Source organism: Colletotrichum godetiae, assembly GCF_030913485.1.
Source record: "Colletotrichum godetiae strain CBS 193.32 chromosome Unknown BDP55scaffold_69, whole genome shotgun sequence".
Taxonomy (NCBI): Eukaryota; Fungi; Ascomycota; class Sordariomycetes; order Glomerellales; family Glomerellaceae; genus Colletotrichum; species Colletotrichum godetiae.
Genome location: NW_026851317.1, coordinates 224,190 through 236,627, shown reverse-complemented (window position 1 = coordinate 236,627; position 12,438 = coordinate 224,190). Strand labels below are relative to the sequence as shown.

The window sequence follows — 12,438 nt, the reverse complement described above, 5'->3', positions numbered from 1 at the left end:
GCACCCAACTCGCTGATAAGAGAGAGATTGTGGCCGTCTGCCCAGCCTGCGATGTCATCTCCCCGGTTCCCGTTCCTCGTCCCGGGCTCCCAAGAGTAGTGATGCGCGTTGAAGTCACCCGCGATCAAAGCTCGCTCCGGGGGTTTGAGTTCTAGCAGTATCCCTGTTGTGCGGCTGTGGGGGTCGCGGGGTTGTCTGTACACGTTGACGATAGTCGTCGTTTTGTCGACCACCAGCCACAGTACGTCTCTCGTGTGGACAGGCCTCTGCTGCTCCACCGTCATCCCTATCCCTTTGCGTGTGTAGGTCAATACTCTTGGTCTGGTTCCTTCGCTGTCCCAGAAGTCGACCGGGACGAAAGAGTCGAAACCCGGGTGCGTGTTCAGTTGCACGTTTCCGTCCTTCCAGCCCGTCCAGGGTTCCTGGACGAGGACCACATCTATCTGAGCCTCCCAGCAGAGCTGCAGGAAAGCCGTGTGCGCCGGGGAGAATCTTTCCGACGTTGCCCCTGCGCAACGCGTAGCATCCGTGGGTCGCCGCTCTCGGCTTACGTCTCCGAGTCGAGTTCGAGGTGGGTGTAGGCATTCGCGACGTTGTAGTTTGGCTTCTGTGCTGCCCGTTGGCTCCTGCTTGGCATGGGTAGCACGGACGGTCGATGGAGGTGTTGTCGGGGGAGTCTTCGCCTTCGCCTTCGTCCGCCTCGTCTTCATCCATGCTGCTGCTGTCAGTGCTTCCGTCACCGAGGCAAACGATCGAGCTTGCGGAGGGCGTTCTCGTGCGCGCGCGCTTGGCGCCGGGTTGCTGGTTCTGGCTGGTGGAGGTAGGGACGCCTGCCGCCTCCTGGCTACTGTCGGATCGAGTAGCCTTGTACAGAGTGTCCGATGCTTTCTGGCCGGCCTTCCGGATCCGAGCCCGCTCCTTTCGACCGGGAAGGGAGACGACGCCGTTTACGGCCGAGGGCCTCGCTGGGCAGTCTGTGTGGCTGGCTTGGAAGGGGCCGCAGCAGTTGGCACATTGGGGCCTGGCCATGCAGGGTCCCGTTTCGTGTGAATCGGAAGGTCTTCCGCAGTTGCTGCAGATCGGTCGTCGTCCGCAGAACCGGTTGGAGTGGTAGCCCTGGCAGCCGGGGTCGTGTCGGATGAGCGTCCTTCGTTTCTTGACGGGCAGAGATCTGCCGCTTTGGTTGAAGAGCCTGAAGGGCGTGACCTCTGATGTGAATGATATGAGCCAAGATATTTCGTTCGTGACTGGGTTGGGCCCAAGGCGGGACGGTCGAGCAAGGACAGGCTTCTGTCCTGTCTGTGCGAAGACCTCATCTTCAACGAGTGTGGCTGGGTCCAGGACGTCCCCGCCAATGCTGTGTAGTTTTGTTGGGCATCGCGGCACAACGTAAGTGTACCACTTGATAGGCGTCTCGACCTGGTGGGCGCCGAGGCATTCCGCCAGCTTTGCCTTACTTGCAAGTAGTCTTTCCTGTATTTGCTTGTTTCGCGGCTTCAGAGAGTAACCTGTGCTGATATGGTAGACGTGGGGAAGGTCCGCTAGCCCCAGGCCAACGGCCTTACAGACGATCTGTCGTACGGCGAACGGTGCGATCTTCCGAGCGGCCGCTAAGCTTTCTTCCGGGACGCGGGCAAAGATGCGGAGGTCCTCCTTCGGCTGCGCCTGCGGCTGATCCTCGGCGGGGAGTGTGGCCTTCGGGCGGGCAGAGCTCTGGCAGCTCTGGCCGCTCCGGGTCGCCGCAGTGGTGTTGCCCGCCATCGGTGCGACGACAGCCGCCCAACTCCGGGCCGCTATTGGGCTTGTCTCGTGATTGATCAGTCTCTTGAGGGTTTGAATGACATAGGCAGTGGCTTCTTTCGCGATCTGCTTTCTAGAACCGTCAAAGCTGGCGACAACGCTGTCGACGGACCGTGCAATGGTCAGAAAGACGTCTTTCCGTGCCTCGTACTGTCTAGCTTCTTCTGCAAGGGCTGTCAAGACGGACCCTGTGGCAGATCCGCTCGGAGCAGATGCGGTAGAGGCTGCGGGCCCCTCGGCCGAGGTAGGGGCGTCGGTGGTGGCATCAAGCTGGCTTCCCGTTAGGCTGGGCCGGGTCGGCTGTGCCTCGGCGTCGCGGCGTCGCTTAGCTCTTGAGGTGGGGTTCGGCTCCGGAGGTGTCCCGGAGCCTGGTTCGGGGTCGGCTTGGTCGGCCGACATCAGTCCGGTGCCCGACGGCGGCTGTGAGGCCATCGCGGATGCGGGCTCCGGCAAGGGGAGGTGAAGAGTTTTCGGCTGTTAGTAATTTGGTGGTAGGCTCACTCATTCACTAACAGCAGATGCCAAGAAAAATTAGGCGAGAGGGAAGTTGATGCCATTTATATTGTTTGCCACGGTCTGCTCAAAGTTTGCTGATGCGGGGCACAGAATACCAATATTCAAACGACCAGGCAAGGAGTACCACACTGAAGCAGTCCTCAGGTTGCAAGCGCTAACTGCTTCTGTGTAGTGGGAAAATGACCGTCTCAGTAAGTGAGGCACTCATGATAAGCGCGTCAAACACTACAAAGAACAAAAGCGTTTCGTGATTATCTAGAGCTCACGGTGCTAATGAAGTAGATTTTCAACACCTCATCTGGAGTCTCACGCTTGAAGGTAACTTGGCGGTTTGTCCAGCTCATCGAACAGCGAAGCGTGTCCTGGACATGGGCACTGGGACCGGCGTATGGGCGATAGCTTTTGGTTGGTTGCCGTCCCTCTCACTTTGTTCGAATATTGTCCCGGTTAACAGATGTCAAAGCGAACGAATTTAAAGATGCAGAGGTTTGTTACTAGCATCCAGTTACTCTTGATACACTTTGACTAAGTTCAGGTCAGGTCATCGGTGTTGACTTCAGTCCTATTCAACCTTCGTGGTACGACTTTCTGTCGTTTTGTTTATCGATCTCTATAACTAGCTCTGATGGATGAAATAGGGCTCCACATAATTGCACATTTGAGATTGACGATCTCGAAAAACCCTGGGCCTGGCACGAGCCATTCAACTTCATCTTCTGCCGTACCATGGAAGGATCGTTTGCTGATCCACAGCTGATCATCCAAGAGATATACGAGTAAGACTTCTTGAGCTATTTAGCAGAACGTCGGAGTTTGGACAGTGCGTTGAGGTCATTGATAGCAATCTGACACCAGGGGGTTGGTTCGAAGCCGGGGGGTTTGTCCTTCCTATGGGCTGCGATGACGGCAGCGTTCCCGAGGAATCGGCCCTGCGGAGATGGCACGACCTAATGGCACAGGCAGGTGAGCAGTGTGGACGCTCAATTGAGAGCCCATCAAAATATACCAAAGCCATCGAGGACGCCGGGTTTGTGGACATTGTTACCCATAAATTTGTCTGGCCCTTGAATACGTGGCCCAAGGACAAGAGATTCAAAGAGATTGGAAGATGGATGGTTCTCAACCTCGACATGGGCATTGAGGCACTGACTTTGGGTCTTCTTACGCGCGTCATGGGCTGGACAGAAGAAGAAGTCTTACGTTTATGCGACGACGTTCGGAAAGACTTGTCAAAGACGTGGTACCACGCATACTGGAATGTGTAAGTTCTCCATTGTTTCGGGATTTAGGAGCACCTATGACATTGCATAGTCGATTCTAACCTATCTTTAGGCACGTTGTTTATGCTCGGAAACCATTGCAGACCGAGTGCGACCCAGAGAGCCAGAGGGAGGCAGGTCCTTGTCCTCGGTCTGAACCACCCGGGCCAGCCAAATCACCTGAACCACTGAAATTACCTCAACCACCCAAATCATCTGGATCACCTACGCATGAATCGCCCAAGTCATCGGGGTCATCCGATTCGCCTCCCAGAAAACGGAAGAGGGGTTGTGAGGCGCTTTCAGATCCGTGATATATCATTTAATTGCATTGGAATTATCAATACTTGTCAATAGTGTCTCGAATACTGCATGGCACCAAAGATTCTACAATAAACAAAGGCAAGCTTTAGTTCTTGTTTTGCAAGCTGTGATGCGCAAAGCATTGAAAGCAGGGCACACTTTCTCGACATAACTTCATTGTTTTTCCAAAGTTGCACCTCGAAATCAGCTTCCAAGTGTACCCCATCAACTGCTACCTTAGATAGCGTCATTATACCCATCTTCAGTCTTTCTCTAGTCGTTTTATTTTCCTTATATCCGCTTATGAACAATCTCTAAATAGATTAAACTAGAAGAACGACTAGAGACGGATATAATGACGCTATCCAGCAGTCAATAGGATAAACACATTGATTTTCATATTGACTGCTGAACTCCATGATATAATTTAGTTTGGGAGCAGTCTCTGAGTGCCCCATTTAGATGTTAAAATACCTATCTCAGACACCATTAGCGATACTCTGTCCTAACATTCATTATGGAGCTAGACTCGATGCAACTTAAATTTGGCATCCTCATCGCTAAGCTTTCCTCGACACCAAGAAGACAACTTGGAAGGGGAATACTCCGCACGGACCACCTTATCAGCCTATATTAACCCTAGTTTTGCCTCGCCTGCCAACCAACTATCACTGGATGTCAACATCCACCAATCCCCGATAGTCTAGTGGTGAGGATATCTGCTTGTCATTCTCAATTCCCCATCAAGGAGTTATGTTTTGCGTTTCTGGCAGAAGAGGCATAGCATTAGACACTTTATGGTCTGAATATCGTGTGTAACCCATTTCGGGAGGCTCCTGTCCGAATCTCCGGAGGGGTGCACCGAGAGCTGGAATACATGGAAGGAGGGATGAATGGCCTCTTGCTAGGACATTGTTCACATGTTTGCACTACTTCTCACTAGCTATCGCATGTCGAAAGTGCGACGAAATCACATTCCGAGATGTATCACGGAGTAGAGAGGTACGATTGAGAAAATACGTGTCGTTGAATTACGCAAGATGCTAAGCTGCTGACCACGAGGATATTCGTAAGTCGGGAGTAGGAGAGTTGGTGCGTATCCCACCGGAACCGAGGTCGAACAGAGTCAACAAGCCAAGCTCCCGCGGTCCCCATCATCAGCTGAAAAGATGAGATCGTTTCTTTGCCCGTGCCTACCAATTTTCTACATGAAATGACTTGGCGCAAAGAGACAGGATGCACGAGCGTTTCCCGCTACCCTTGGTTAGAATAAGGTAGTATGGTCTGGAAGACGCGGGGCTCGAGCTGTCGAGAATACATGTACTATAAGCTTGTTCCTGGTGTGAGAAGGGACCATGCGTTTGCCTCCTGCAGTCATCCACAGGTTCAGTTAGGCTTCGCCGACCGGGGAGCTTGGCGCGCCAGCACGATATGGTTGGTCGTTTCGACTTCCTCGAATTTCGCTCCGAAGCGGATAAGTGTGATGGCAGCACACGTGCAGGCTTTGACAAGCGCTGTCTAAGTCCGCAAATGAGTTGTACGTGATACAAACTGACTCTCATAGTTGTATATACACAACGGCGAGCCGCTCATAATTGATATTGCAATTGGCACATTCATGATTATACGGCGCATGTCTTGCTTGCCAATCCCTCAAATTTTGCCTCAATCGCCAAGACGGAACAAAGGCAACCCCTCCTTTCCTTATAGCGGATCGTGGGCCCGCAGGCTCCAAAAGCCCACCTCGCGTTTGTTCCAGTCTGAGACGCGTCTCCTCGTTAAACCCGCCGTGGCAGAGGAAATGAGATCCAGCAAAAGGAAAATGCGCTGGGTCCCTATGTCCCATGCTCTGCTATCAAGTTGTCAGGATTTTGGTTCACCTTTCATGAAGTCGATCTGAACGACATTGGCAAAACCCCACGTCCGAATGGAAAACAAATCTCTTGCTGCTTTCGTCCGTAGGCTCATCAATCATGCGTCTTCCCAATTTCCCATCCTGCGGCTCCCGCGGGGACTTTTGTCATTTAGGCGGGGGAGAAAGGAAACAAGTGGCGAACCGATCTTCCAGAGGGTGTTGAGATTGCGGCGCGGGCAACCTTTCAAAGGTCATGACATGAACGGCGTCCGGATGGGTGCAAGTGCATTTGTTCAGCTGAGTGGTTTGCTTTGTTGAAATGGGTTGACGCCACGGGCGCCACGCCGCAAAGACGCTGTTAAGAAGTCGGGCGCCATGGAATGGGAAGATTGGAAGCAGCACACTTGAAGTTCGCTTGGAGGATCGCGGGATGGCGCTTGAAGGTTGAAATTGGGTAGGATCCAGGAACCGTTCAGGAACCATTCAGGAACCGGGACTGGTTGTGGGAGAAAGGAGTCCCTGGCGCATCACCGCACACACCCAATCGAAGCCCCTGCCGACTGTCTGGCGCCCAATAGACTGTGAACGAGTGAAGTTGCGACGCAGTCAGCCGTCCGGTTTGGGCCAACAATTCCCCCTTTTTTCCCCTCAAAACACCAACACACAAACCAGACCAAAAAGTGGTGAACCAAGCAGCCACCAGAGGCCGAGCAGCGAAGCCGGGCTAAACTGTGCCGCAAACTGCTTAAATGCTTTCGCTTAGGTTGACGCTACGTGAGGCCACTCTAACCTCTCCGAGAAGTACCATCCGTGCCACGGTCCTGTCTTGAGTGACATGCCCGCCATCGTGAACCGCCCACCTGGCACCGACAGTCCCCTTGCGAGTAAGAGTAACTGACTCTCTGGGCGGCTTGCCAACGCCGAGGCGCGCCGTGGACGATAATACGAACTTGCCTTGGCTCCGTGTCGTTCGATGGAGATTTCACGGCCGAGAGGATCCGGGGTTGACTCCACCCCTTTTGCGGCGCGGGTGCAGCTGATGCCTATGGCCAATTTCCCGCATCCTCGACCTCCCAAAGAGCACATAATGGCCGCGATGCCCCCCTAAACTTGCTACGCACTCTCAGGTTTCCCTTTTGCTTCCTCACCGATCCCAGTCACTCTTTTACCACTATCCGGATCCGAAAAAAACTCCACCAAAATGCGTTTCTTCTCCGTTGCCCTCGCCATTGCGGCCCCTCTGGTTTCCGCCATTGAGTTCACCAGCCCCTCGGCCAACTCCACCGTTGCCAAGGGCAAGAGCTACGAGCTGTCGTGGAACACGGTCGACACTGACCCTTCGACCTTCAGCGTCTTCCTCGTCAACTTTGTCAACTGGCCTCCTTCCTATGTCCTCTTGGCTCAGGACCTCGAGACCGCCGCCGGCTCTGCCTCCATCGACGTTCCCTGCTCCACCCTCAACACTGACGGTTACCAATTGTGAGACACTCTCTTTCTTCTTTGTCCGTTGTGTCTCTGGCTCTTACGCCATTATCACTTCTCTCTTTTCAAGTTGTCTTGACTCTTGAGTCTTGAATTCCCATTTGTACCCCTGAACTGTGCCCCCATTAGCCTGTTCCGGGCAGGGGTCAGATTTTGACGAGTCATGCGCTGCAACGGTCATTTTAAATGAACAGCGGGGTGAACCATTCCAAAACAGAAGAAAAAAACAGGGGGTCAGATAAGATTGAAGCCAAGGGGAGGATGGCTAACCCGAGATCCAAACAGCAACGCCATCAACGGCACCAACGTCTACGTGATCTACGCGCAGACTCCCAAGTTCTCCGTCACCGGATCCGACTGCACCGATCCCACCACGCTGCCCCCGGCTTCGCCCTCCACCTGCGCGCCGCCGAGCACCGTCACTGTCACGGTGAGCAAGACCCTTTCCAAGAACTCCACCGCGACGGCGACGGGCGGTTTCTCGGCGGCCCAGAGCAGCTTCATCACGACCACCGCCGCCGTCCCGGCCACCACTCCCGATGCCCCCGTCTTCCATGGTACTTGTCCTGACACCATTGGCTGGGCCTCAGACTACCATCACCCCGTAACTCTCACCAAGCCCCCTAAGGCCCCCGAGGTCACCGGCGCTCCCTACCCGACCGGCTCCTTCAGCGCCAAGCACGACGAGGAGGTGACTACCATCTACCGTACCACCTACCTGCCTTTGGAGTTGGCCCCGACTGGTGCTTGCAAGTGTTAGAGTACCTGACACGACAAACATCACTGACAAGAACTCTCCACGACTGACACTAACAAACGGCCCTGATGTGAATTTGTGGTCGAAACCGGGAAACGGAAAAACCGGGAGGAAAACCGGGGAGTAAGAGGCTGCAGCTTACGTCGTCTCCTTTGAGGCAAAAACTTTCTTGGACGTTGGTGGTTTGGTGTAATACTTTTTGGGCAGCAGAGAAAGAAATCGAAATGGGGTTGCGAAGTGAAGGCCGATCCTCGATATCACTTCCAACGCCCTCACCTTGAGCCCTCAACTCCGTCGCATCACCCCTACCACGTCTCCTTTTCTTGTTGTGTGTGCGCTTTCACCTCTTAATGTCTAAATGTCTCATGACACCACAAAAAAAGATACCATCAAATCAACTTACATGGCACCACATGACCCAGATCCAGACCCTTGACATGCGCAATTGCAGAAGTCCGGAAACTTGCGAGAGTTGCAAAACAGATAAACACAAGCAACCCCAGCAACGCCAATAATAGCCCGCGCTGCCGCAGCTCCGTGACGCCAAGCCGTGCCGAAATGGTGGAGACGGACCACTTGCGGCGCCGTCCGATGTCACTCAAAACCGATCCCACCTCATGCGCGCCAGCCATAACGTGCGGCCTGTTGGTGTTTGGCGGTGGTCTACCCAATCCTCCAACTTGACGTGCGTTCTAATAGCATCCTTCCCCTGGATGGTGCCTACCCTTTTCGTCCCACTGCCAACAGTAGTGCAGGGTTTCCTCCATACCCGGCAAGTTGGATCGGCGGACAACACGCCTAAAGTTGAAGGCTTTGAAAAAGATTCCCTCGTAGGGCCCAAGCACCCAAGGCGAGTCCCTGTTGCACCAGTAAATAGGGCTTCATGCGGCTCTAGGTCTCTCGATACCACGTTCTACGGCCCGGGTTCACGTCCACGTCACCCTGCAAACACGGGGAGGCAGAACCAGCTAGCCTAGTCCAAAGTAAGCATGTTCTTGTATTGCGGACACTGGGGAAACGCACTTCTGACGACATCCGATTCCATATGTCGTTCCCATATGTCGTTCCTCCCTTGGGTGATATGTGGGACTGTAAGTGCCCGGTTCCCTCTTTTCCTCTTTTCCCCAGACTGTTCATCACTTCATCTCGTCTCTCACTTGGTTCGTGACTGTTGTCGTTCCTCTTGTCTTTTATCATTTTGATAGAACTGAAGCTTGATGCTTCGTGACGTATTCTTTTAATTCCCTTCAATCCATTCTTTGCTGCTGTGCAGCTCAATCTTCGCACTTATAAAACTGTCCTTTTAGTCTTTGATTGATTTGCTCGAGAAAAGATGCGTTTCTCTTCCATGGTTGCCGTCACCCTCTTGGCTCTTGGCGAGACTGGGCTCTGCGATCGCCAAGAAAGGCAGTCAAAGTTGTTCTCTGTAAGTTGTCCTACCTAGGCATCCCACTACTACCCAGAGATCAGATCATGACTTGGAATCGTTCATACTTCTCTTTAATTACCGTCTCTAACATAGCTTGCCACTATAGGGTAGCGTCGCCGGCCGCGCCGCGGTCCTCGTTAGACAAGAAGTCGACAAGCCCACCGTCGAGAAGAGACAAATCAGCTTCGAGAACGGAGGCATCAGCATCGGCGGCGCCGGAGGACTCCAGCTCGGCGGGAAGGGCAAAGGCAAAGGGAATGCTAACGGCCAGGCTACTGCCGGTCAGCCCGGTACCAATGTCGCTGGTAACCGAACCGCCAACAACAACGCCGGCCTGACTATCGGCGGCATCAACCTCGGAGGCGGCAACGTCGGGACTACCGGAGGCAATGGAGGCACCGGCAACAGCGCACTGGATGCTTTCCTGAACGCAGCCAACGGCAAGAAGAAGAACAATGGCACTGCTAATGCTGGCGAAGGTGCCGCTGCGCCGGGCAAGGCTGCTGGTGGCGAAGGACAAAAGGCTGGTGCTGGTGCTGCTGCCGGTGGTGGAAAGCAGAAGGGCGAGGGCGGTCCCGGTGCTAACCCCGGTGAAGCCGCAAAGGCTGAGCAGGGACTCGGAGCAAACCCCGGCGAGGCCGCAAAGGCTAACGAAGCCGCGAAGGAAGCGCAGCGGAAGGGTGCTGGGGCCGGCCTCGGGGAGGCTAAGCCGGCTGGTGAGGCTCCGCCTGCGAATGCTGCCGAGGGGCCCAAGCCTGCCGAAGGAGCCGTGCCTGCTGAAGGAGCCAAGCCTGCTGAGGGAGCCAAGCCTGCCGAAGGAGCTGCCGAGGGACAGCCCAAGGCAGTACAGGAATCGGAGCAGTTCAAGGACAACGCCGGCATCACTCTCGGTACTGATGGCCAAGCCCAGAACAGTGAGTTCTTAATATCGCACAATCCAGATCTCTTGATGGCTAATCGTGGATCCTAGTCGGAGGCAATCTCGGTATCACCAAAGGTAGCGATGGCAGCACATCCGTCGGCGGCAAGTCTGGTAAGACGATCTCGCCTCTTTCCTCTAGCTTGAACCTCACTGACGGTCTATAGGTATTAACATTAGCCCTGGTGGTGCCCAAAGACAAGGCAAGGGTAAGGGTAATGGCCAGCAGCAAGCGACTCCGCCGCCCGCTGAGGGACAGCCGGCTGCCCAGCCTCCAGCTGCGGCACCTGAAGCTCAGCCGGCGACGCCTGCGGCTCCGCCCGCTGCTCCAGCCGCTGAAGCTTAGGAGGATACTCTGCGGTTATATAGCACTCTGTTACGGTACAATAATTGAAACGGGTGGCTTACTCTAGAGGATGGGCAGTGACATATTGTTGTGCTTGACTTATTGTAGACTGTCTAAACAGATAGGAGTGGCCTCAAGGGACAACTCCCGGTTCGTCATCAGCTCGGAACAACATGCCATGCCTATTGCCATACCCCTTTTCATACAATGAGGAACAAACTTTTCCCTTCCACAGATAGCTACCCGTGAATACCAGCCATTTCCATGACAATCGACAACCAAGTATCGCCCCATCTGTGTTATACCTGCGTTTGTGGCATCGGAACTCCTCCAAAGGCAACTTCAGATTAAGCCATGGAAGCTTGCGACTCGTTGACCTCGCGGCATTCGCATCCTTCAGGGCAGTTGGACCCCAACAAGTTGCGCAAGCGAACGCCTTTCTCGGTGAAGAGCATCTCGAACACCGGCCTGCGGAGCTCGCAGCCGCAAGCGTACACCGTAGTACCCTTCTCCTTGAAAATATTGCAAAGAGTGCTGTAGTTTCTCTTGTGCATACTCATCCACTCAGCCAGATCCCCGTAATCGACGCGACGAAGGGGCACAACGCCAGCGTGCTGAGTTGGGGGTGGACGGCGCGGGCCAAAGATGGGGACTATCGCGTAGTACAAGTGGAGCTCCTTCAGGTTAGGGAGCACCATGGCAGCGTGGACGTGCTTGTCGAAGCCCTGGGGAAGCATGATCTTGAACTTCTGAATGCATTCCATGAACTGAAGTCCCTCGGGAGTGGGCAGGTGGAGTGCCATTCCCAGGAAGTCTGCGTAACGTTGGATGACGCTAATCTCTCCGCCCATGAATTTGAGGCCAACGACGAAATCATCGGTGGTGGGAAGGACCCAGGCCGTCATGAGAGATCCAATAGCCATTCCGAGCGGGCTCATCGTGGCTCTGGGGAGACGGCGGTAGGTCCGATGGACGAGGGCGCGGGACTTCTGGTTGAGCTGGGAGGCCATGCGGATGCGAGAGAATCGTCGCTTCATGGCCTTGACGTGGTCGAAGCCGCCCTCGTTCATGTCGGTAAGGACAAGCTTCGAGGCCGTGTCCTGCATGTATGCGATGCCCCAGTTGAAGGTTGTCTCCTTGGACGCGGCATCGGTGATGAGGGCGTCGACGATGTTCAGGATGATGTCCATGGATAGAGAAGCCGGCCCAGTATTGCCAGGAGGAGTAGACTGGAGAAGCTTGGACAGGGAAATGGGCTTGGAGGACTGGGTGCCTTGGCGGCCCTTGTCCTTCTTGTTGTGGTGAAGCATGATTCGAGTTGCCGGCAGGAGGGGGACAATTTGTCGAGGAAGATTTGTGTGAGAAGTTGATGCAATCTGACTGAAGATGAACTTGTTAGAGCCGAGCTGAGGGAAGCAAATGGCCGTCTTACCGGTCGTTTGCGGGATGTACCTTTGCGATAGGAGCAAATGAGCGATACTTGTATCGGTGAATGGGAGGGGGAGAGTCAATCTTTTCCCCTTACAAACGTGGAAAAGGTAGAGGAGAAGATCTTAGTGTGTGGAAGTAGCAAAAACGGGGAGAGGATGAGAGACTGATGTCCTCCATTAATTTGGTGAGTGAGAATACAAGTGAGACAACGTATGGATTCAGGCAGGCCGTAGGTGAAGCCACAGAATAGTTCACCGCCCTACCACCTGAGAAAAAAGGTCCGTTTGTACATGCCGTCTCACTCCCTTCTCAGCTACCTCTGTCCATCTTTCGTCCAGAGT

General features: G+C 54.3%; 4 protein-coding genes across 4 annotated transcripts; 3 read left to right on the top strand and 1 right to left on the bottom strand.

Moving 5' to 3' along the window:
• Positions 1-2,594: 2,594 nt before the first annotated feature.
• On the top strand, positions 2,595-3,889 carry BDP55DRAFT_564487 (S-adenosyl-L-methionine-dependent methyltransferase; the record flags this gene model as incomplete). The annotated part of the gene is made up of 5 exons (XM_060570339.1): positions 2,595-2,725; positions 2,847-2,894; positions 2,955-3,092; positions 3,158-3,577; positions 3,649-3,889. Coding segments are annotated over 5 exons (978 nt in total), but the record flags the coding sequence as incomplete, so codon positions are not given.
• Positions 3,890-6,865: 2,976 nt separating this feature from the next.
• BDP55DRAFT_681765 (Ser-Thr-rich glycosyl-phosphatidyl-inositol-anchored membrane family-domain-containing protein) lies at positions 6,866-8,386 on the top strand. The gene is made up of 2 exons (XM_060576221.1): positions 6,866-7,212; positions 7,501-8,386. Exons 1-2 carry the CDS (start codon positions 6,935-6,937, stop codon positions 7,973-7,975), a joined length of 753 nt encoding a protein of 250 aa, XP_060423559.1. The 5' UTR covers positions 6,866-6,934; the 3' UTR covers positions 7,976-8,386.
• A 910-nt stretch (positions 8,387-9,296) lies between these two features.
• Positions 9,297-10,721, top strand: BDP55DRAFT_720442 (uncharacterized protein). The gene is made up of 4 exons (XM_060578471.1): positions 9,297-9,398; positions 9,508-10,315; positions 10,372-10,434; positions 10,488-10,721. The coding sequence occupies exons 1-4, from the start codon at positions 9,306-9,308 to the stop codon at positions 10,664-10,666; spliced, it is 1,143 nt and encodes a 380-aa protein (XP_060423558.1). The 5' UTR covers positions 9,297-9,305; the 3' UTR covers positions 10,667-10,721.
• Positions 10,722-11,013: 292 nt separating this feature from the next.
• BDP55DRAFT_733892 (uncharacterized protein) lies at positions 11,014-11,976 on the bottom strand (the record flags this gene model as incomplete). Its single annotated transcript, XM_060580151.1, has 1 exon — positions 11,014-11,976. The coding sequence occupies one exon, from the start codon at positions 11,974-11,976 to the stop codon at positions 11,014-11,016; it is 963 nt and encodes a 320-aa protein (XP_060423557.1).
• Positions 11,977-12,438: the final 462 nt, after the last annotated feature.

What these genes read in the sequence shown, in the direction of transcription:
- BDP55DRAFT_681765 (XM_060576221.1), top strand. Translation starts at nt 6,935, where the DNA reads ATGCGTTTCTTCTCCGTTGCCCTCGCCATTGCGGCCCCTCTGGTTTCC. An exon ending in AACACTGACGGTTACCAATT is followed by an intron (nt 7,213 to 7,500) that starts GTGAGACACTCT and finishes AGATCCAAACAG; the next exon opens with CAACGCCATCAACGGCACCA.
- BDP55DRAFT_720442 (XM_060578471.1), top strand. Translation starts at nt 9,306, where the DNA reads ATGCGTTTCTCTTCCATGGTTGCCGTCACCCTCTTGGCTCTTGGCGAG. An exon ending in TGATGGCCAAGCCCAGAACA is followed by an intron (nt 10,316 to 10,371) that starts GTGAGTTCTTAA and finishes CGTGGATCCTAG; the next exon opens with TCGGAGGCAATCTCGGTATC. An exon ending in ATCCGTCGGCGGCAAGTCTG is followed by an intron (nt 10,435 to 10,487) that starts GTAAGACGATCT and finishes GACGGTCTATAG; the next exon opens with GTATTAACATTAGCCCTGGT.